This window comes from Plectropomus leopardus, chromosome 5 (assembly GCF_026936395.1).
Source record: "Plectropomus leopardus strain MGB_pleo_1.0 chromosome 5, ASM2693639v1, whole genome shotgun sequence".
NCBI lineage: Eukaryota > Metazoa > Chordata > Actinopteri > Perciformes > Serranidae > Plectropomus > Plectropomus leopardus.
This window is the reverse complement of record NC_142180.1, coordinates 24213258-24237087: the sequence shown is the minus strand read 5'-3', so window position 1 is coordinate 24237087 and position 23830 is coordinate 24213258. Positions and strand designations below refer to the sequence as shown.

Below are 23830 nucleotides of genomic sequence, written 5' to 3'. Positions count from 1 at the left end.
CTTTTTCCTTTTCTTGTTGCATAAAGTTTCATTTACTTTTGATTGTTTTTGCATTCAATTTAGACATTATAATGAGACCATACAGAGACCTCGAAGGCAACAGGGGCTTAAATGGAAGAGAAGGACTTCCTGTGACTTTTCACTTTGTGCAACACAACAAAAGAAAAGCAAGCGCAGTGTTGGAACAGAAAGAGTCTGGGTTTACATGATGATGTACCCTGCAGTCTCTAAATAATCCTGAAAATCATTCACAAACATTTTAATGTACAATTTATGTAGTTTTATGTCATCAAGGGTCCACCAATCAAGACAATGACAACAGACGGAGCAATGCTGTCGCTGCAATCGCTTTCTTCTGGAATCTTTCAGAGTTTTTTTACCGGGAGTCAAATTATCTGCAGAGCTCCCTTCCTCACCGAAACAAACAGATCAGGCAATTAAAACCAGAAAAATACTGAACAAAGCAGTTTCACAATAAAAGTCAGTGTTTCTCAAATACTGCTGGCTTGGCAAGGGCTGGATTCGGAGTGCTTTGCTTGAAATAGAGATCCAGACATCCGGTGACTAAAATCCTTTATCCGGTTAAAACAAAAAGACAGAGATCTACAAAGTGTATCATAAAAATGTGGCTTAAAATTGGATAAAAAGTCAATTTATGACAGCTTCTGGCAGACAACCACAACCCTTGCACAGGACATGTGTCACTAACTGACAGGTGATGGTGACCAAACGACACAGTTCAATTAAATTTACAGATTTCATGTAAGTACACAACTCGACAAAATATATCTTACTGGTGTAATGATTTTAATGTCAGTCAGTCATTTTCTGTAACCGCTTGTCCTCGTAAGGGTCGCGGGGGGGCTGGAGCCAATCCCAGCTGTCATCGGGCGGAAGGCGGGGTACACCCTGGACAGTTCGCCAGACCATCGCAGGGCCGACACATATAGACGAACGACCATACACACTCACAATCACACACCTAAGGGCAATTTAGAGTCATCAATTAACCTGAGCTGCATGTCTTTGGACCGTGGGAGGAAGCCGGAGACCCCGGAGAGAACCCACGCGGACACGGGGAGAACATGCAAACTCCACACAGAAGGGCCCCCGCCCGGACCGAACCCCGTTCCAACCGGGATTCGAACCAGAGACCCTCTTGCTGTGAGGCAACAGTGCTAACCACAAAGCCACCGTGCCGCCCATGATTTTAATGTGAAAACTATTATATTAAATTATTTAAACTGTATGTTATAAAACAGAACATGATTCCAACACTCACCTTTACCTTCTTTCTCACCTCTAATATATTCAGATTGATTTTTGGTGGAAAGTTTTTTAGTAATTTACCAATGTTTTTCAAGCAACTTCCAGTTAGAGCAATGGCAGTCCAGCGAGTGGTGCATTCAACCAAACAGGTATGGAGTGGGGTTTTTTTTTGAGAATGGCTAGACAAGAGTAAATCACATTTGACAGCCCAACTGGAGTTTACCAACCTTAAAGTATTAGAGAAAATATACCCTCTGCTCTAATGAGACAAACACAAGTAAACCATATTCAAATGCCGAAAACATGAAACAGAACTGCTCTGCAGCTCAAATGCACTCTGAAATCCCATGTCTATGGACAGGACTCAATTGCAGAAATTGGAGGACATGAATTTGTGACCGTTTTTTTTTTTTTTTTACAAATCCGTCAGGAACACACCCCGCAAACACTTTATGGGGTCAGTTTGGTAATCAATTGCTGTATTTATGCAAGTTTTGTTAATCTGGTACTCTTTGTATTTCTGACTTGGCAATACAAGGTGTTGCTATAAAGTCTTTCTCACATCGTCTCCCTTATTCCCAGCGCTTTCTCTCTCTGGTTGCCCTCTGTCAAACTCTGAAGTCCAGAGGTGAGTTGTGCCTCTGCCCAGGGCCTGAGGAACAGCTGCAACATAAACCTGCTAAATTAACCCGGTCTCCACGAGCCTCACATAAGCATTATTCTAATCAAAGCATATTAGATCATCCAGATACTTTAGACATATGGGTCTCTGTATCCTCCTCGCCGTCCCCATCTGTTTCTCCTCCCCCGTTTTTCGTATTTCTCCTTGCCTTCCATCTCAGCAGATCCCTCGCTCTTGCAGCTGCTTCTACAGTCACAGACTGGCATAGACTCGGAAAAGTGCAACTACTTTGTGACACATTTCTGCAACCAGTCAAACTCGGAGCACCATATGCGTGTCTGACTAACTGCATGTTACGAGTTTGAGGTGCATGTTGGATGTAGTTCAAACTACTTCCAGATTGTGCACACATTACACCTCTCACACGCAGATTGAAAATGAAATGAGATCCTCTAACAAACTAAATATGCTCATACAGAAAAAAATATTTAATTCAAGTTCTTTACTGAAATGCTAATATGTGCAACGAAATGTGAAATGCTTCTTTTAACATTTTCTGTAGTGCATAGGTGTTTCAACAATATGTCCTGCAGGAGGGATCACATTTTCTATGTGACAGCATTTTGAAAGTGCACACAATTTATATATATATATATATATATATATATATATATATATATATATATATGTATGTATATTGCATACCAGGTGCTTTCAGTGTTTTCGTAACATTTGTAACAGATGTGAAAACGTCTTGTGAACACATAGCAAAAAAAATTGTGTTGACATGTTCAGTTAAGAGTCTACATTATATCCAATTAAGCAACTCTCATGCACATACAAACAAACAAACAAACACACACTCCAACAGAGTGGTGCACACTTATAGAGACATACACGCACTTTTACACAGTCCCGCAATTATTCAGCCACACACAGACTGCGATCAGATGTCGCACAATGGCTGTCGCGTAATAAGGGTACAGTGAGAAACCTAATAAAACTAATAATCCAACTAGATCAAAACAAACACATTTACTGGTTTGGATGTCTCAATTAACATGGTTTAATAACCAGCCTCATTAGAACAAATGTAATCCATCCCAGAAGAAACTTGATAGCTTTATCAGAAGTGTTATGACAGTCGACTTAAGATCGTGATCTGACTAATCTCGTAACAATTCCAAAATGAGAGCAAAGTCTCCAATATGCTCAAGGAAACAACACGCTCAAACACATGGAGGGATGTACGTACATGGACTGTGAAAAACAGAGTAAAAATCAATGGCAAAGTTCACCATTTTTCATTCTGTGGGTTTCTGTGTTCATGTACAGACTGAACTGGTAGATGTCATGCGTCGGTGATTTATGGCAAAAAGAGCCATTTATCTCCAGAGCATGTGTGTTGGCCAGCAGGCCACCGGAAAGCTCCGGTTTCAGCATGTGAGCTCAGGTATTTGCTTCAAAACTTCATGGTCATCAGACAAAGACAATACATTCTCACTCCCAACTGTTTAAAACACTTGGTCACTTGGTGAGTGACCTGCCTCATCAAAACATGAGGCTCTAGGTAAACCTCCTGAGTCCGTCTACGCTAGCTGTTACGTCATGTCTTGTGCACTGTGTCACCACAAAAAAACAAACTTGGTACGCTGGTTAAAAAATAGAAACTGGGCATCCAGTGGCTCACTTGATAGAGTGGGCGTCCCATGGGTTCAACTCCGGCCTAGGCCCTTTGCAGCATGTCACCCCCCCCACTCTCTCCCTTTTTCGGGCTTAGTCTGTCTATCAATTAAAGGCCAAGAGCCTGAAAAAATAATCTTTAAAAAATAAATAAAAACAAAAAATAATGTTTAGGTTTACTTCCTTAGGTTTAGGAAACAAAAAAGAACGTGTTTAGTTTTGGAAAAAAAGTCATCATGGTTTTTCTTAAAATTCATTAAATTAATCCATAAAAACCAACACACGGTCTATGCCTTTGTAAGGTCGACCCGCCTCGCCTGACAGCCATGCAGGACAGTGAGGGGACAGTGTGCCTTGACACTAATGTAACATCAGGTGACATACATCCTTAGCAAAGTACGCAAGCACACTGTGTTGTTATTAAAATAACTGGATTGACGTTTGGCTTCCCACAGGGAATGAATAGCGGACTCCCGGGTGAAAGTCTGGAGTTTGATTGACCCGTCCACCTCTGCAATGTGGACAGTCTTGTTCTTTATACTATGGTTTTGCATTACCCTATCATAAAAGCGTCAAGGCAATCCTTCCATGACATTTCATACATCACATCATGAGACAACACCCCTTAACAGAGCTCAAGTCACTGACCAGCAGCCATCAAATCAGCAAAGCTTCCGCTTCAGGGTTTTTCTTCACAGCACAAGCACCATGTCATCTGCGCCTGTCCCTCTGCCCAGCTGTGCAGCTGTGTGTTTGAGTAGGAAAGCAGCTTCCAGAAAACAGCTTGTAACACTTTTGGCGGAAATACATTAGGTGCCTTGCTGGCATGTTTCTGTCAATCTATATCATGCCACATGAAAAACAGGGAAAGTACACTGATGCTGAGCTTCCTATGGGAGCATCACAGAACATTTTGCTATCAGTGGTGCTGAAATAGAGAGGTGAACTGAGAGAGAAAGTGAAAATGTCAGGGACTTACCAGGGTTGGTGATGGTTAACAGGTCTAGACGCCGTTGTTGCTGGAATAAAAGGAGAAGAGAGCGTTAGGTCAGTGTCATAAAATGATCACCTGTCCTTCATTCATTTTAAACATTTGCATTCATTTTTATACAACATTTGATTCAGTAGCATTATTTTACAGGTTTAGATTGTATAACAGACATAGCGTCCTATTTGTTTTTTTTTACAAAATAGTCTGATAGCCTTCCTTAACAAAATTGCACTTGTGTCAAGGTAAGTCTTGGTATAGTTTAACATCCAATCTGAAGAATCTAGGAGCTTGTACAACATTTTTTTTCAAAATGCTTTCTCTAAGACTGTGTGCGCGTGTGTGTGTGTGTGTGTGTGTGTGTGTGTGTGTGTGTGAGTGTGACCTCATGGGTTTTGATGGAGTGTGTTTGAAAGAGTGTGCAATTTTACACTTGATGTCTCCAGCAGCTGAGGAGGAGTCTAGAGGAGGTGCTAGCTGGCTACCCCTCTATTTGACCTGCTGCCTCCCAAAACACACATACACACACACACACTTACAGGACACACACACTTGACTGTTGAGCACTACAGTAATCAACACCTCAGCTCTCCTCATCTACCAGTCCCTCAGGAAAGAAGATCTTCATATCCTTGGAAAGGATGAGGGGCCCATGTGTGCATGTGTGTGTGTGTGAGAGAGACCCAGAGTGGGTAGGTCACAGTCAAAGCCAGCTTTTAGGACCAGACTTCATTAATATTCAAGCACCACACTAACCAGTTGCTGAGAGGGATAAGCAAAGAGACTCTTAGCACAGTCGCAGTCCGTCTCTCCTCACATACAGTGTTGCCTGGAGTGGGACTCTCTGATAGGCTACTAAACACTTATTTCAGTATTTAGCAGATGCTCTTACTCAGAAAGACTTATAATATACCATATGAGTGGAAAAGGGTCCACTGGGTGCAATGATGGAATAATTTCAAATACAAATTCAGTAGCACTGTAAAGTAGAACAACATTAAGACTGATGGTGCTCTGACAGTTGTTCTAACATCCAAAAAAAATAACCTAAGAGTTAAAGTAAAACACCATTGCAGCAGGGCCAATCAAATTTAATTTTCAATTACGATTCAGGCGTCATGAAAAAAAGATCATCGACATAAAACAATTACTGATTTGCAATGATGCTGTCTTGTCGTGTAAAACCAACGCACCCCTTTCCTTTACAGCCGGGCACTGTGTTGCCAACTTGGCCACGTTCTTGGTAAATCTTAGTGACTAGCATCAAATGAAGTGTTTTATTCAGACCATCAGGGGAGAAGTGAGAAATATATTCAAATATATCATATTTAATTCATTCCCATGCATGCCTCTCAGAGTAATCGTAGGCTCTTCTGCTAACAGCTGGGATATTTATAATATTTATGTATCTTATTTACATTTATTTTTTAATTTGTTTTTCACTTGAGTTATAGTCAAAGTTCATTTAAAGTTCAAGAAAATGCACTGTAATTTTAAGTTCAATGAATGCATAATATTCACACATCAAATGAATAAAAGTGTTAAATAATAGCGATCTCAAACTCGACCAAAATAGTTATCATCATTATCATTATTTTTTGCATTATCCTTCTTGCAGTCCTTCTTTATAGGCTATGTTAGGGTGTGGTGTTCTGCACTGAATTTGAGTTGCTCTTCCATGTAATTTGGGGGATTCAAAAGAAGTTGCCTGAGTCGAAGTAGTCAAGGTTGAGATATCCTGAAATTTAGCCCCCAGTATGGGTGACCCTGACATGCAAAATCGGTGCAGTGCACCTTTAGAGTCTTTTATATTATAGAGAAAATAATAATAATACGCAATTTAAAAGCAAAAGAAGTCATTTATTGACATGCACTTGCTATGACTATTTTTATGTTTTTTCAAATTTGACTATTTTTTAATGTATCAAAATGTTTCACTGAGTGGAACATGGATTGTAAAATAGCTGCCTGAGCAATGAAGACGTGATGCATTTTTTTAAAATAAATTATTCCGTGTTGATGGGAAAGATGTGGCAGTGATAAAATGCAGAAAAGGTGGCAGGCTTTTTGCAGAGCTTCAGTGAAGAACTACTGAACATGGCATATAATGCTTGTGTTGTGACAGAGGGAAGATCATTTCAGCATAGAGGAAATAAGAAAAAATAAGAAATAAGATGCTTCGTTAGAATTTGGGTGTTAGATACATTGCTTATTTTGCCTTGAATTAGCCTGTATAAGAGTGCAGTATTGGCTGCAGGATGCCTGTAAAGAAATGCCTCAAGTGCATTGTGTGTAATGGAGGAGGTATAGATGCTGAGGAGGGTGACCATGTAAGCAGTAGAGGTCACTGTGACAACATGAGACACAAAGCAACAAGAGAGCAAGCTGAGATCATACAGTCCACCGCTACACATACACTCACTCACACACAGATTTACACGCGCATGGCCTCCACCCCCAACCTCCATCTCTTTCTCTTACACACACACTCTGCTACTGCCACCTGTGGAGGCCGCTGACTCTCTACAATCAGTCGGATATGGAGCCGCAGCAGGAATCAATAACATGAGAGAAACATTTGCACCTCTAGTTCTCCTCACTGCTGCCTTAGAGAGGAAAAAGCTTTGATTGGAACAACTACTTTCAGCGTCTGTAACACCCTTAACGACACCAGAAAATACTAAATCACATATGTTTGTTTAGAGTACAAATATAACATCTGCGTTCAGATTTCTTTAGCAAATCTTACTCTGTCTGCACCGCAGTAACTTACCTAACCTTAACCCTTTGAAACCTGGATCAACATCACTCTTCATGTGCTGCATTAAGGTGCCTTTCACAAGTATTTAAACCTCTGGCAAAATAATTTGGTAAGAAAAAAATCAAATAAATATCTTGCAAATGGCCACCAATGAGTTGATTTAGATCATTATTTTTAAAAGTTAAAAAAGAATGTTTTCAAGAGAACTATATTTATAATTATCCTAATTTTATATTTATAATTATTTTACAAAATTGTGATAATTTTTCAAACTGATTTTTTAGGTAACTTTCTTTTTATAATTATTTTTCTTTTTATTTACTTATTGACAGATTTTTTTTTTGTTTGTTTGTTTGTTTTCAGTTTTTTTTTTTTTTTTTTTTTTACTAATTTCTTGCGAATCTTTGGTTCATTTTATCTTAAATTGCTCATTGCCCTCTAACCATGTTTTTGAAAGAAATCAAGTCAATTTGCCCAGGTTTAAAAGGGCAAAAAAGAATCCCCAGTTAGTACACATTTTTTGTAACTTTTTCACCTCTTGTCTCAGATTGTGTTTCTATTTCCAGCATGTTTTGTCTCTTGTCTGTGGAGGGGGGTGGGGTGGGGGGATAGCAATATATGTGCAATATTGTGGCATCTGACATAGGATATATGAACTGACTTGTGCAGAGTGTGTGTGCATTTCTTAGTGTTGTGTGTGATTTTATTAGGTATAGAGCATTTGTGCAATAATCTTGTATCGCACTTTAGTGTAATTATAATCCATTAAATTTAGGGCATTGTGCAATACTCTTGGGGTGTACAGACCGGTGGGGATACTGTGGGTTAATTGTAATCTGATTGTATGTGTGTGTTCTCTTGACCTGATGTGTGGATCTGCGGAGGATAGTGTGTGTTAACTGTAGTTTGACTGTGTATTTGTATGGCTATGTGGCCTGGGTCTCTCGGTTGACAAATTTCTGCTACAGGAGACAATAAAGGCTAACCTTATCTTATCTTACTAACCACTAACTCTGCTAACTAACCAGGGTTAGTATACTAACCCTCACGCTTAAGCCCAAACCTTACCCCCAAATAGCACATTATAAAAAAATGCAAATCTGCCCTTTTCAAACTTTCTGGACATGGCAAAGGTTGATAAAATTATCACTTGGATTGTGTAGCACCCTCTACTGGCTCTCCAGTTTTCTGCAAGTGAAACTGAAGTAGATCGACTACTAAAGCATCATTTAAAAATTATTTCTAATTTTGGATTACAGTATGAATATGAATGACTGTAGACAGACGCACAGGTACAGTACATGTGCACCCAACAAACCAAGGAACTTTAAAACCTGACAGCATTTATTTTCATCTATTTCCAAAATCCTCACGTCATTTTTGCACACACACAATCTGTAACCAGCAGACGAAAAGTGTGAGCGGCGTTCAGCCTGCCAGCACTCATACACAGATAATGAATCTATGGTTGGGAATTACAACCCTCTACTACTGCTCTCTCTTCCTGCTGCTTTTGTTAGTCCTTAACATGGATAAGGTGCTTAGTGTTCCTTGGGAGGGAGAGAGAGGCAGAAACACACACAAAGAGAGAGTTGGGGGGGGGTCTTATACTGAGAGAATTACAATAGCAAAAGTATTTCAGGGCAGAAAATAGGATTGAATTAATCTTTATCAAACACGGCCAAGAGCTGAGGGATCACACCCTGGTGAAGCCAGCCCGGCCTCAGAGTGGCCCTCTTACCACCATAATGACAAAACACCCACTGTAACAAATTAAACCAACAACAATGTATTTGTTACTGGCAAAAAGACTAATTTACTATACCAGGTTGATGGGTTTACTTCTACGTAAGGAAATAAAATGATTGTCAGGATATTTTGGCAGGGGCATGCCTAGGGAGCGTGTGCTCACCGCGGCGCTCATACTTCATGCCACCCCAGCATAAGTCTGCACCCCACTTGGGCCACCCCAGAAAAAAAATGAAATTTTAGTATTTTAATGCCCCATTTTTTTCATATCTGAAAATATAGCAGATTCTAATTGGACTGACCCGATGCAGAGGGCCACACTTGTACAGATCTCCAATAAGGTCAAATTATTATTTGCAAAAAAAGAAGAAAAAAACTGTCTGGCTCAGGTACACAGATGTTTACCGCAGGTGAATCTAGACTGGACCTGCCAGTTGAAGTGTTATTAGGTCAGAAAACAAGGAAGCAGTTGGGAGCCAGAGGTGACGGCCACTCCAGCTGTCACCGTCGTCTAGCCAGCCAGCGTGGACTCTGGGGCTCTGCAGCCAGCAGAACAATAAACAATACTGATACTGACCAAAAGACTGGAGCCCTGAATTGACTTAAAATAGCTACAACGTAATATGAGAACATAATTTAGTTTTATTTTTCCAGCCATGTAACCCGACTAAGAGGCCTGCATTGGTGCTTCTATTCTTGGATGTTTTATGAGCGCAGATCCAGATAAAGTTCGATCTTTTTTTCCACAAGTGGAAAGATGCAATTTTGCAAAGACTTCAAACCAATGTGAAATTGATATTCTGACTAAAAGACAAACTGCCCAGTTTCTCTATAAATGTCTTTATCAGATTCTCTTGTTATTAGTTTCTATTAGTCTGTCTTGACTAAAAAAACATTTTCTTATTTAATAAATGGTCTTCTAATATGAGTGTGACAACCCCCACCCCCCTAAAGAAATCTATAATGTTCTAATCAGTATAAATATGGTCATTAACAGAACCAATCAGCAGACTGCGCCGCCATCCTAATCTGGGTGGGAAGGGGAGAAAAGGAGGGGGGGGGGGGTCAAATGGAGTGACAGCAGCGGAAAAGCCATTAATGTACTAAACCCCTACTTTATGACTAAATTAAATATTCATGCACAATCTACCCAAAACCCATTTGCCAACATTTCCTCCAGAATTTACTTTTCATATTTGCTGATTGTTATCACAGAGAAAAGAGAGAGAGAGAGGAAGGAGGAGAAGAGAGGAGGAGGAGCCGCCGAGCAGGGAAGGGGAGAGTAACTAAAATCCCAGCCATCATTTTGTAGCTCATTTCAAATTAATTTAAAGCCAATATGGCTAAATTACACAGCTACCAACCAACTTCTTGAACAGGTTTCAGTTTTTTTAAGAAAGAATTTGATTAGCTGGGAAATATTATATTGTGTGCCTGTTTATTTCTAGAGAAAGCAAATAAAATAATATTATCATTATAAATGTGCAATCATTATTATTATCTGTAGTAGTAGAACTACTAGTGGTATCAAGTTGTTCTGCGACCATTAACACCATGATGTGGCGTATAAATGTACTCCCATCAAATAACCAAAAAAATATTTTTTGTTCATTAGGTGGAACTGGAAATATGCAGAAAATACATTTGAATACACCTTTTCAGTTGATATGGCAAACTTGTTAAAATTCTGTTTAGGCAGCTAGCAAATACAAAACATTTAACACAAAACCATTCATTTGGTGCCATGTTTCAGCCACCAGCAAATGTCAGTCTAATTTTTTATCTCTGTTTAACTCTCAACTGCTGAGTAGCACTGGGTTTTGTTTGACAATTAGGATACCAGTACTAATTGACCCTTTGCTTAGCCCCGCCCCTTTGCACTTAACACTCCCTGAAGAAATATGATCTAATTTTGGGGAAATGAAAAAGTGATTTTACAGAGAAGCACACAGAAGGGTCTATAATATGTGTTTGAAGAATACACGCTGTCCGCCTCACTTAACAGCAAATACAGGTTAAAAAGATAAAGTGAGATGCTAAAGCCGAATATACAACCACAGTGGAAAAGTGCTTTCAGCAGTCTGTAAAAAGATAACTCCAAATGCTTGTTGAATCTATTTGTACAGTCAGTTGCACAACAGCTCTTCCCCATTTTAGATGCGTTTTTTGTGTTTTCATGGCATTCAATCTAATGCTGCCACTCGTCTTTCTGCCACTGACTGGGCGTAACTGCAGTGACTTCAGCATGACTTCAGCGTGCTCATGTCACGTTTATACCCTCTATCTGCTGTGGGTTCTTCACCACGAGCCCCGCCTTTCACAAACAAGTTGTCATGTGATCCTTTGTTAATATAAAAATAATGATAACTGCTAATTTGAGGGCTGAACGTTGCTTAATATGAGTATGTTGAGCTACTGGCCTTTTGTCTAAATGCAACATTGACATTACAGCGTACTAAGTGCATTAATTATTGCTGTGTGCTCTGATCCTGGTTTAAAACTCCCCTCTCTTGATGAGGTCATGTACAGGAAACAAGCACCTGCATCTAGTCCCACTGCTGTCTCCCATGAACCATAAACACATACACACACACACAGAAACATCCCCCTATCATATATCCAGGGTCAGGGCAAGGGTCGATGGATGATTGGGCTGTATGTGAGAGAATCGCTGTCAACAGTCTGACTCATCTTCCATCTTCCTCTGGTCGTCTCATCTCATCTTGGTTGTCTACCTCATCTGGCACCTAATCTGAGTCACTACTTTCACTATTGTGTATGCTCACACAGCTAAACCCCCACAAACACACACACACACGCCCGCGCGCACACACACACACACACACACACATACACACGCAGGCACACACACAATGCCTCGACTGATCTGTAGCACCGTCTGTGTGTCTAACTGTGTCTTAGTCATCGTCCCTTGGTAACAAAGAGGGGAGGTGAGGTAAGAATGAGCTAATGGGATGAGCTTTTTAGGTTACGTTTGGGTGGGGCTGTCTGGCCGATGAAGTACATCATGATGGCAGGGAAATACAGGTGTATAGCATGTAAAATGACAAAATGTAATAGTTGAAGATCGACAAATTCTCACATGAATACAATAATTCTTTTAATTTAAATATAAAAGTGTTTACATCAAAATTTAGACCGTTAGATATATCACAATTTGTTGGACTCAATGAAAATTATAAATGAAGAATTTGCCAGAAGAATCAATTAGAAAAAAAAATCATCATTGGCTCGTTTCCCTGGAAAAACGGCTTCTTGCCGGTCAAAATGTGATCGTGTCTTCACTTGCATGACAGTGTCAGGTAATGTGTGGTGTGGCGCTGAGAGGAGGAGAGAGAGAGGATGGGAGCAGAGGGGATGGAGAGCAGGGCGTTGTTGCGTGACCAGGAGCCCTTGGTTAAAAATACAACAAACCAAATAAAAGATTTATTCCTTCTGAGAGCGGAGAGCAGCTTCCTCTTGAGCGGAGGGAGAGGACAACCACGGCCACCTGCACAGAGCGCACAGTCCTCCCTGCTGCTGCTGTTATTGCACTCCCTCTAACACTGCAGTAATCTGATAATGTGCACAACAGCAGGCATGTGCAGATAACACATGTAGCTGATGCTGACACATGAATATGCACGATTGCAAACACACACAAGCAGTATGCATATGATCACATGCCACTGCCTTTTCTTAAAGCAGTTAAAAAACATGATTCAATTCCGCCTTGATTCCATTAAATATTCATGAGGACCAATTAAAAGAGCAGCTAAGCTGGCTGGGAGGACCCTTCTCTCCATCTTTCTGTCGTAGGCAGTCTGTCAGGTCGCCTGCTTTTTGAACAAGAACCCATGGGTTTAAGCTCAAACGAACACTACTCAATACTCAAACTAACACTTTGTCGGCAAGGCCTTTTGCAGCAGATGCAGTGATGTCAGTCAGATGATAACCAAATGTCCCCTTAGCGCATAATATGAGGCCAAGGGTGTGGCCTCAATTATGTGGGTTAACAATGTTTGACTGACAGCGTGCAAGTTTGACAGGTGTATTACTGCCTGTGACAGCCAACTATACAATACATCTCTTCACCTTTATTTAGACAAGCTCTGTTAATGATATAGATGTGGGCTGGTTATGCAATAAGGGACACCTCCTGTCTCACTACCATGAAATGATGTAAGACAAGCCCAGGCTCTGACCACTTTTAAGTCAAAGACAAAAAATTGCCTTTTCACCCTGCCTACTCCATCATGACTGCATCCTTATTTTGAAACTCGATTTTAAATCATTTTAAATGATCTTTTTAACTTTGCACCTGTTGTCTGCCTTTGTGCTATTTTAATGGTGATTAAAATCCTATTTACTCTTATATTGTAACTCTATATCCTTTATTATGTTTTATATGTCATTGCTCTGTAAAGCACTTTGAATTGCCTTGTTGTATGAAATGTGCTCTACAAATAAAGCCTTGCTTTGCCTCTTGTGCAAAAGTAACCACTGACTGGTAAGTCTTCTGTGGAAATGCATGTAGAGGACACTGATGGCTTTACAAACTAAAACACTGTTATTACACGTAACATTCTGTTAAATTTTTACAATCAGGGTGTGGTATGTTACAACAAGCCCTATGTTACCCCAGATCTGAAGATCCTGCTGTCGACCGAGAGCTTTTATGTCAGGAGGAAGATCCAGCTGATCAAGGCATAATACAAAAGAGAAGGGAGTACGACAGGAAGAGGCTGCAGCAATGTGAGGGAGGTTTTGTTTTGGTTCCAGAGGCATCACTATGAGTACAATCAGCCCAGCTGGTAAGTCAAAGATGGCCTTTGCTTTTGTCTGTGGGTCAATGGACATTTTACCAGAAGCCTATAAATCTTAAGGCCCACAATGCAGAGCCTGGGTGGCCTCTGTAGACCATGTGGCCACAGTGTAGTTGCCTGTCAGATACCAGAAAAGGGCCAGTGTCTGTAACCGCCGGAAATGCATTGCACTGCAGTTCAAGGTCGTTGGGTTGCTGGAGCCGATCCCAGCTGACATTCGGCGAGAGGCGGGGTACACCCTGGACAGGTCGCCAGACTATCACAGGGCTGACATATGGAGAGAAACGATCATTCTTGCTCACCTACGGGTAATTTAGAGTTGCCAATTAACCTAACCTGCATGTTTTTGGACTGTGGGAGGAACCCAGAGAAAACCCACGCTAACACTTGGAGAATATGCAAGAAAATGCCTTCCACCCAGGAGGGCCCCAGCCAGCTGTCCAATCAAACCCGGAACCCTCTTGCTGTGAGGCAACAGTGCTTACCACTGCACCACTGCACCATCATTTACATCATGTCTGGATCTTATAGAGCAAGAGGAGTCCTGTAGCAAACTAGTCCCAATATGGATAGCAATAACCTATTTAGTAACTCAAGGCTTCAACAGTTAGTCATCTCAGCAGCAATTATTGGGAACGTTTGCAGATTTGACCGAGAATTGCTGCAAACTGAATATACCGCAACTGTCTAACTGTTTATGTAGTGCAGCGTTTAGGGGTAGGTGATATAGCCAAAATCTTCGATCAATGTATGTTCTATTTTTATCATGAAAACGGAATACATCATGATATCATGATTTTTCTGCAAAAACAACTGCCTCACACGAGACAATGAAAACGTTCAAATTAAAGACTCAAAACAGTAGCCTAAAACTATAGTCCTTTAAAAATGGGAGTTTTATTTTGTTTCAATTCTGTTTAAAATGTTACCCTTACCCTGCATGACAGAAGGACTTGCGAGCCTCTCAAGATCACGTGATAATCCAGCTCCGGCTGCAGTGGTAGAAATGCTATTCCAAAACTCCTCAGTGGACTCATTTCTGATGCCGCACAATATATGCCATCATTTCACCCAACCCTTTTAGAGTTCTAGATTCATCATCCGCCTTGCACATTGTCATGTCATTAAATGCTGAACTATGTGTGTGTAAACCTATGCATAACAGGGGCCCACACACACATGCACGCACAAGCGGGTAACCTAAGAGCCCCTGCTGAGCCAAGAGTTTCCTCTGTGACCTGTCAGAGAATCGATGACAGCGTCTTGACACTGGGGACCAATCAATGACTTGAGGACAGTGATAGCATACTTGATAGCTCAACACACAATTGCATTTATACACACACACAGAGAAAGACTCTGTCCTATCATCATTTCCCCATTGGGCTGTGATTGACCCCTGCCTGATGGAGTGCAGGTGTAGTGACCTGGTATTTACCAGCGAAGGCTGAATCAATGCTCTCCTGGTAGGAGACACACAGACAGGACAACCCCACACACTACTGAGCAGAGATTGAGGCCTGGCTGATCCAACATTACAGGGAAAAAGCATCACTCATTTTAAACACATCGTACTCAATATGTCTGTTTAAAAGCGAGGCTTCATTTTTTTTTTTTTTTTGAGTTAGTTATATCAATCTGTAGCTTTGCAGTAGTGTTCATTATGTATTCAAGTTCTTGTTTAAGTATGTATGTAGCATCAAAATATATTTTTCCAAGCCCTTCGACAAACGTTTTTCCACGCGACCTGACATAGATTTCTGTACAATGACACTGCAATATATAAACCACCTAGCTTGCCTTATGTAGCTCTTTGTGACTGAGTCAAGTCTTTGAGAATTGTTATTGATCTTACGATTCCAGTTTGGAGAATCGGAGCTGAGAACCAGCACAGAAGCTTAGCAATCTACTACTGTGTTTGCAATCTGTTCCACAAGTCACACAATAACACAAACAAACCAGACAATCAAGGCAGTGGTACATCAGCAACTCCCTGTGTACTGCAAGGTAAAATGACTGTTTCTGTCAAAACAGTCTGGTGGCTTTGAAGAGGGGTGATATAAGAGCGTCAGCTCCCCGTTGGAAAGGGCTGCTGGACAGCAAGATAAAGTGCTAAAAATAATTAAAATATAGCGTATGCTTAAACTCATATTGATTTTTTCAGGTTGACCTTTTTGTAAGGTTGCTACAGTACATTTTGCTGCTGCCCCCATCTACAGTCATCTACATCTACATTCTTTGACCGTAAAACAGTAATTTTACCTCAAAGAACACAGAAGTTGGTGGTCTATCACTATCTCGATCGTTTGGCTCGGTTGTGTTACTGTTTGACTTTTGGAACTGAACTAATATGGCATCCACAGGAGTACAGTACATTACATAAGATTAGATTACATTACATTAGCCTCTGTGCCCTAGTAGTTGTTTAAATGAAATTATGTCTAAACATCAATCATGTCATGACTTTGTTGCTGAATGAATACTTCTCTACTACTGGTTTTGAATCACAGTAAAACAGTGTTATTTTTAAAACGTACTAGTTTGGGTTACTTTTTGAATACTTCAAGATGTCTTGCTGCGCTTATTTGTCTGGGTCTCATATTCTCACACATGAGAGTGTCCTGGCTGTGCATCTCTTCTGCCATTGTTGTGCAGCAGGTTAAATGCACACACTTTTTAGAAAAAATCTGTTAATGAGAAAGGCATGCTTCATATAAAATTTACACGTTGTAACTGTAGATGAGCGTCATTCTCTGTCCATAGTGAATCTGTTAAATGTTACATCATGTAAACAAACCAAGCAGGCTATCTATCAGCTGTGCACTCGTCTGAAGACGGAACCACTTATAGATGGGGAAGTACTTGCTTTCAGATTTTTTAAACAGAAAACACACATTTTATATTGTGATATTTACCAGAAATAGCATTCGATGTAGCCAGCAGCAGGTACGTTGTTATTACTGTGAGTCATTTACCAGAAACTTTCCGCTTTCTTGTGATCTCACTCCAGCCAGCAACAACCTTATTGAGCTTTTTGTAATCACAAGAGGAGAGGTTGTGTAGATAACTCCCCATTTTAACGTCATGAATCAGCCGTTCCTGTTGCATCAAGTTAGGACATGATGTTAGAGCGAATAAAACAAAACAATTTAAGTAATCCCTTCAAGTAATCTGTTTTTAAGGACAGTAACTGTGCTCAGAATACCACCAATTTAAAATGTAATTGTAACGTATTCCATCACTCCCCAAAACTGCACTGAAAAAAAAAAATAGAACCATGTTGACCTTCATCAAGTTTAAGAGAGCAACCACTCCATTATATTACAGCATGTGATCTCCTCTGTCTTGGGTTAAAACTTTTTATCTTTAGAAAACACTCCAATGTCAGCAGTATAGTAAATCCACCTTGGTTTTATAGTCTTATATTACCATCGTTTTCTGTTAGGGGTCTTCCATCAACTGTAAGAAATGAAAAATGGAACTGAGATTCTTCCATATAGGACTCCTTTCAGAGATATCAACAAACCTTTAAAGTTTCGCGACTAAAATAGAAACTTGGGCTCCTGCACAACAGTGAACTTGAATATTGACTCGCTGATCACCCTGTCTTCAGACCAACCCTACTGGAGTATCAATAGACAAGATGTAAGGTTGAAAAGTTCACCCATCTCTCCTCAGGGCCTAATTGGAGCTGAAGGTCAGGAGACGTGTATGTTCCTATTGGTTTATTGCCTTTATGGATCCAACAAGAGTGGTGGATGTGTATGTGTGTAAGCCGTGGAGCAACTCTCCTCGCATGTGCCTTGCCGCCTCTTTCAATTTCAAAACCTGCTATTTTTATTTTTTTATGATATCCCCCAAAACAAATTCAAATGTCTGTTATCTTCAAGTAACCAGACAGTGAGAGACATTAGAAAAGAAATGAAACAAAATGTTGTGTGACTAAAGCGTTTTCTCCAGCACAACTTTTCCATTTAGCCGAGTTCAATCAGGTATCGGAATGGAGTGCTGAATAGTTCTTTAAAGCTGAATCAGGCTGGACTGCTGTGTTACTGGTAATTAAGCGGGACAATAATTAGCTGCTAGTGGAGGCGAGGAACGGAGAGGGGGAGAGTTTGAGGGAGATGCAGTGAAACACAAATGCAGCAAACAAAAACACACACACACATGCAATGAAACTGCAAGATGTGAGAGTTTTGTGTGTGTTTGCGTCTCTTCCCCATGTCAAAACAGCCAACACCCTCTCCAGATGTTGACGTGAGGACCAGATGGATGCACTGTTTGGTGTCTGATAGCTTCTAATCACAGCTTATAGGATGAGAGTGGGAAAACAGGGGAGATGATAAGCAGGGGGGACATACTGGGATATGAAATGACAAAATGAAAAGAAGACGGAGCAGGACGATGTTCAAAGGACACTCAGCTGCTCAGAAGCAGCACCGAGTATGTCATTTAAGGAGTGAGAGAAAGTTATGCTGTGCAGTCTCTCTCTTTCTCTCTCTCTGTCAGCAAAGGGTCAGCTTGCTGCCAATGTCTTGTGACTTGGAACCTAAAAATCAATTTAACATCGGAGCTAAACAAAGCCACATTGACCATCACAGGTACCTGGCTTATGGCCAGTTCCATTAGCTGCGTGAGTGTGTGTGTTCGAGCTGGTCAAGAGGTTGAGTAGTGCTGTTGTGGAGCATGTCTGGTCTACTTCTGTATAACCTGTCTGTGTCAGAATACGGCAAGACAGGAAAAGGAGCCAGAATGAGATCTAATACGTGGCATTTCCTTTCTGCTGATTGCTGGGAATCTCGAGGCCTGTGTGTTTCCCAAGACGGCCATACAAACCAAGGTATCAGTTTAATCTGGAGAAGAAAAGCAGGCGGGCAGACAGTAGACAGCACATGGAGGAGAAGATACACACAAAATACAAACAGCACATTTGAAAGTTGAAAATGTAATAGCACTTGTTCTTAAAATAAATTGTTGGATGCAGTAGGATCCCACCACAATTACTAAGATTGTTACTTCATGTAAAGTAAGAAACACACTGGCTAATCACTAGGTCTGTAATGGTTAGTGTATTTGTACCGAACTGTCACAGCCCAGGGGTCAGTGGACGCAACAGCATGCAGAATGCACTGTAATCAGACTGATGCACGTAATGTGGAACCATCTGCGCACCAGTCAGGCTGCACTTACAGTTAACATCCATCTCTGTGAAAACATGGATGATTCATGCACACCTCCCTCCGGCAGCACAGAAGATCTAAACAATCAGCACAGTTTCCAAGTGGGCACCCATGGTTAGTGTCACCAATTCAGTGTATGATTAAATGTCTCCCCTTCTGCTCCTATGGTATAATGTTACATAATGGCAAACACGTAAAAGTCTTTCTGCAGGACATCATGATGTCACAGTGGGGCTGACCTTTGACCTTTTGGGGTATAAAATGTCAGCACTTCATCATTACATCCTATGAGGTTGGAGTATGAATTCTCAAGTGTTGGCAATTTTGAGGTCAGAGCGACCTTGAACACCATATTGGAATCAGTTCATCGTTGAGTCCAAGTGAAAGTTTGTGCCAAATTCTGGAGAAATTCACTCAAGGTGTTCTTAAAATATCGTATTCACCAAGAATGAAACAGCCAAGGTCACACTGACCTTGACCTTCGACCTAAGGCCACCAAAATCCAATCACTTCGTTCCTGAGCCCAAGTAGATGTTTGTGACGGATGAATGAGCACAATGCCTCTGGCCGCAGCTATCGCTGGGGCAGAGGCGTTACTGGACGTGCATTTGTATCGTGCTTTCCTCGTCATTTTTGACCACTCAAAGCGCTTTCACACTACGAGCCACATTCACACATTCACACACACATTTATACACTGCTGGCCGAGCCTAAGGTACAAGGTGCCACCTGCTACTCAGTTTTTAACCATTCACAAGAACTCACACACTGATGGAACAGCCATCAGGAGCAATTTGAAGTTCAGTATCTGATCATACCTGCCGACACTGGGCTGTGAAAAAGAGGGAGATTTTCTGGGGTATTGAATGGAAAGGCCAACTTGAAACATCCCCGCCCCCATATAACCCTACACCACAAATTAATCCAATAAATACAAGGATGTAAACTACTAAATTACTTTTAATGAGCCTTAAATCCATAGCTCACAGTAAAATGTACTAAAATTTACATTACAAAAAATATCAAGGACAAACATTATGAGTGTCAGTCAGTGACTGCGTGTGTTGAGGAGCCATCGTTGCCAGGAACACCTTCAACAGAAGGAATACCAAGGATGAAATGATACAGGACTGCAGTCTGCAGTTTACAGTCCAGTTGGAGGCAAGTGAGATAGGATGGGAGGCAATTATGTTTATATTTAATATGCGTCACTTGTCATGTGTCACACGAGTGACACATGACACGTCAGGCGGGGTTTGGGTTTGGTTGCCGGGTACCACGACACAAATTCTACAGTCTGGACATATCACAAGTACTGAAAAACACCAATTTGAGTCATATCGCTATGAAATCATGAGATTAGCGGGCAAAATTACCAATTGGAAGCAGGGCAGGAGAAAGGGTTAAAAATGGGGAGACTCCTGCATATATCAGGAGATTTGGCAGGTATGGTGTCTTACCCAAGGAGACTTCAACATGTTGACTGAAGGAGTCGGGGAGTCAAACTGCCAACCATGCGATTAGAGGAAAGAAATGTAATTGTGAGGCTGAAGGGCTGGTCCATTTCACCCCTTCCAAGGACAAAGAAGAGGAGTTAGCCATGAGCCTTTGTGATCTTAAGCCAAATCTCATCTACCTTGTGCACTATGTTGATGTGCTTGTTTAAGCAATTCTGATCAATGCATTTCCAGTGAAGACTTAAATACGCATGTACTGTATATGTTTATGAGGTGTTTGTCTACAGTGTCAGAATCCTTTTTGTTAATGGGTATTGGTGCCTCCCTGTGGATAGGAGTGTGCCAACACAACCTCGCCCCAGCCTCTCCCCACCACTATCTTGGCAGGCCTCGTCTCCCCTCCCTTGCAGTTGCAGATCCTACACTGCCCTAGCACCTCATTCAAGGTCTCCCCTCCTCACCGGAGTCTCTTTTTCTCTCCTGAGATAAAACAAACAAGAAAACAGTCATTTGACGCATCTGTAATCACCTTAGCTATATCCGCTGGAACTGAGGGCTTTTAATTTGCCGTGCTTTTAATTTGTTTTCACAGCAGTTTCGAGCAAATTGAATTTGTTAATTAAAGCAGCAAAATGAAATGCTGAGCATTATTGACGAGATGCTAATTGGGTTAGTGTGGAAATTGGAAGTGGGGGTGAAGTAGGGTGGGTGGGGGCTAACAAGAGGGTTGAGGGTGGGGAGAGCAGGGCATTTTGGGGTATCAATAGTCAGGACAAATCACATTACAGAACAGCGCAAGAAAGGCTACATGCCAAGTGGCCCCATGGTGGCTGCATTGTGGTCTGTGTGCATCTGTGTGCACTCACAGTACATATCCCCAGGCCTTTTTTGGCAGTCATACCCAAATAAAGATAAACGGCTGTACTTTCTCATGATTACTTTCCAGCACAAACACAACAATATGTATCCACACATGCATGAACACACACAGGCACAAACAGGCAGACACACACATGCACCAGCATCTGTCTTATTTCATTAACAACTCTTAGAAAAATACAGTCAAATGTGAAATGTTTTATATACAGTACTTTATGTTAAATGTTGGATCCTATCGGAGATGCTCAAAGCTTTTATCACAGTTGAAAAATAAAACATAGTTCCAACAGGCTACAGGGCAGACTGTGATGGGGCGTGTTTTTTTTATTTATTATTTTTTTATTATTAATGAAAGGAAGTCCCTTAGGTTCTGCTTTAAATGATTTTTGATGTCATTGCAATTTAGCAAAAAGATAATAATAATAATAACTTTATTTTTATATATAACCTTTAAAAACAGTGTTTGACAAACAAGGCAAAGCAGAACCAAGAAGGTTTTTTTGCACAGGCAATATAAGCATAAATACCAAACAATAATGCCGAACAAGGCCAGACAAAATTAAAAGTCAAACTAAACAAGAGATCTGAGGCAGAAACATATTAGAGGGAAGACGGATGATAATGAGAAATAGATAAATCAATCAATCAAACAAGACCTATGTGGGAATCATAGGTGGTAATAGACGGTTTTAATGACTTTATTAATGACTCTATTTTTCTTATTCTGGCCACAAATTCAAACTCGTACAGAAGCATACAGAAAAACCTGTGTGGCACTATCTCCAAAAGGGACCAGAGCAGCAAAAATATAAAGCTGAAATACAAATATACTACACTACAAAGATATTCTAAATAGAAAATGTTTCAAACAGGCTTTTGAGCGCAGATGATTTTCTCTTCTGAGCTGAATCTTCATACATTTCAAGATACATTAAAATCCTGGCCATGATGTTATAACCTTGTGCCAAGATGTCACAGAGTAGAAGAAAATGTGATCATCTAACAAAAAAGTTAGAGGAATAATGTGCTTTTATTAAAACAAGCTTTTATCTTAACAATGTGGGTAGTATGTGTAAATGAACAGCTTTAAACTTCTATCCAACTTACTTAGTGCCCTAATCTTCCTGATCAAATTTTTGCAGATTTTCGCTGGGCCTAAGGCTATGGCTGGACTACAGTTTGCGCTTCTGAATGTTCAGATTCCCACCACCATGGACATAAAGAAAACAGAAGCAGATGGAGAGAGAGCTGCTTCATTGCTTCAAACTCAGATCAAGCTCTGATCAAACAGTAAAACTAAACAGTGCTGATCAAATAAAAAACCCAAAATATGCTGCTAAACTTAATATTTCTTGCCTCAAATGTTTTCAGAAACATATTTTAGTGCACTTTTTGGGTGTAATACAAGAATTTGTGAAACAGAAAGCAGGTACCATTCCTGTATCTTAAAAATGGAGGCTGAAGATCAAAGGTAAATCTCAGCAGTCCTTAAAATACGAACCGAGATTCTGTTACTGTGTTACCTAAAATGTTTTCAGAAACATATTTTAGTGCACTGTTTAACTGTAATTCTAGATTGTTTGTTACCAGTCTGCCTTTATACTGTTGTCTGTGTCTAAAAAGACAAGCTTGCTTTTTGTCACCCACCAGCGGTAGCGTTTATTGGTCTGGTGTGGAGCAGTTCATTCTGTAGGTTTTCTACCGCTTGAGTCAAACGACAGTCCTTTTTTCTGTCTCTGCAGGTCATATAGCACCACGTTCAAAAATATTTGTGCCTTCTTACTGCATAGACAACCCAGTTTTATAAAAAGACCACTTCTGCAGTAGTGGGGCCGCACCTCAGAATGTAACCCAAGCCGCTGCTAAGGTCTTAACTACGAGGCGTGTGTGCTGCAGCAAACAATCTGTTTCTATTTGTATTTAGTAAATAACACAATGCATGTTTTTTCACCTGTTTTAACAGTATGTGCTCAGTCTGCAGGCAGGTAAGTGCTGGTATGAGTCTTCATGACCGATAATGCCTTTCTTTTCTGAAGTATGCCTGGTTCATTTCTAAATGCAGCCATTCTCTTCATAGTTTTGAGGCATATCTACTGTTTGGTTATGTGGTTAGTCTGCCCTGCTTGGCAATACAGTTTGTTATTTTTTCTTTGTGGAGTGCTTGTTTGGCTGTGCCACTAATAGAAATACTGAAAAAGCACTCCATACCCCATCTGGTCTTTGCACTTAAGAACGCCTCAAGCATTGCGACACCATTGCAAATATAAAAAAAAAAAAAAGCTTTAGAAAAGCTTTAAAAAGAAGGAGAATTGAATAGAATGGATATGACATTATGGTCTTTTTGTATAAAGATACTTGCTGAGGACTGTTGGGAATGTGCAGCCTTGAAGAAGTTCTGTGAAGTGGAGCGGATAGA

At 40.6% G+C, this 23830-nt stretch overlaps 1 protein-coding gene across 2 annotated transcripts in view; it reads right to left on the bottom strand.

Moving 5' to 3' along the window:
* The window catches only part of agbl4 (AGBL carboxypeptidase 4), a 497335-nt gene that overhangs the window by 107495 nt on the left and 366010 nt on the right, over positions 1-23830 (bottom strand). For both annotated transcript variants that reach the window (XM_088077779.1, XM_088077780.1), the window contains one exon: positions 4554-4593. In XM_088077779.1, coding sequence (XP_087933905.1) covers positions 4554-4593 — 40 coding nt within the window. The remainder of the gene's footprint in view (positions 1-4553; positions 4594-23830) is intronic.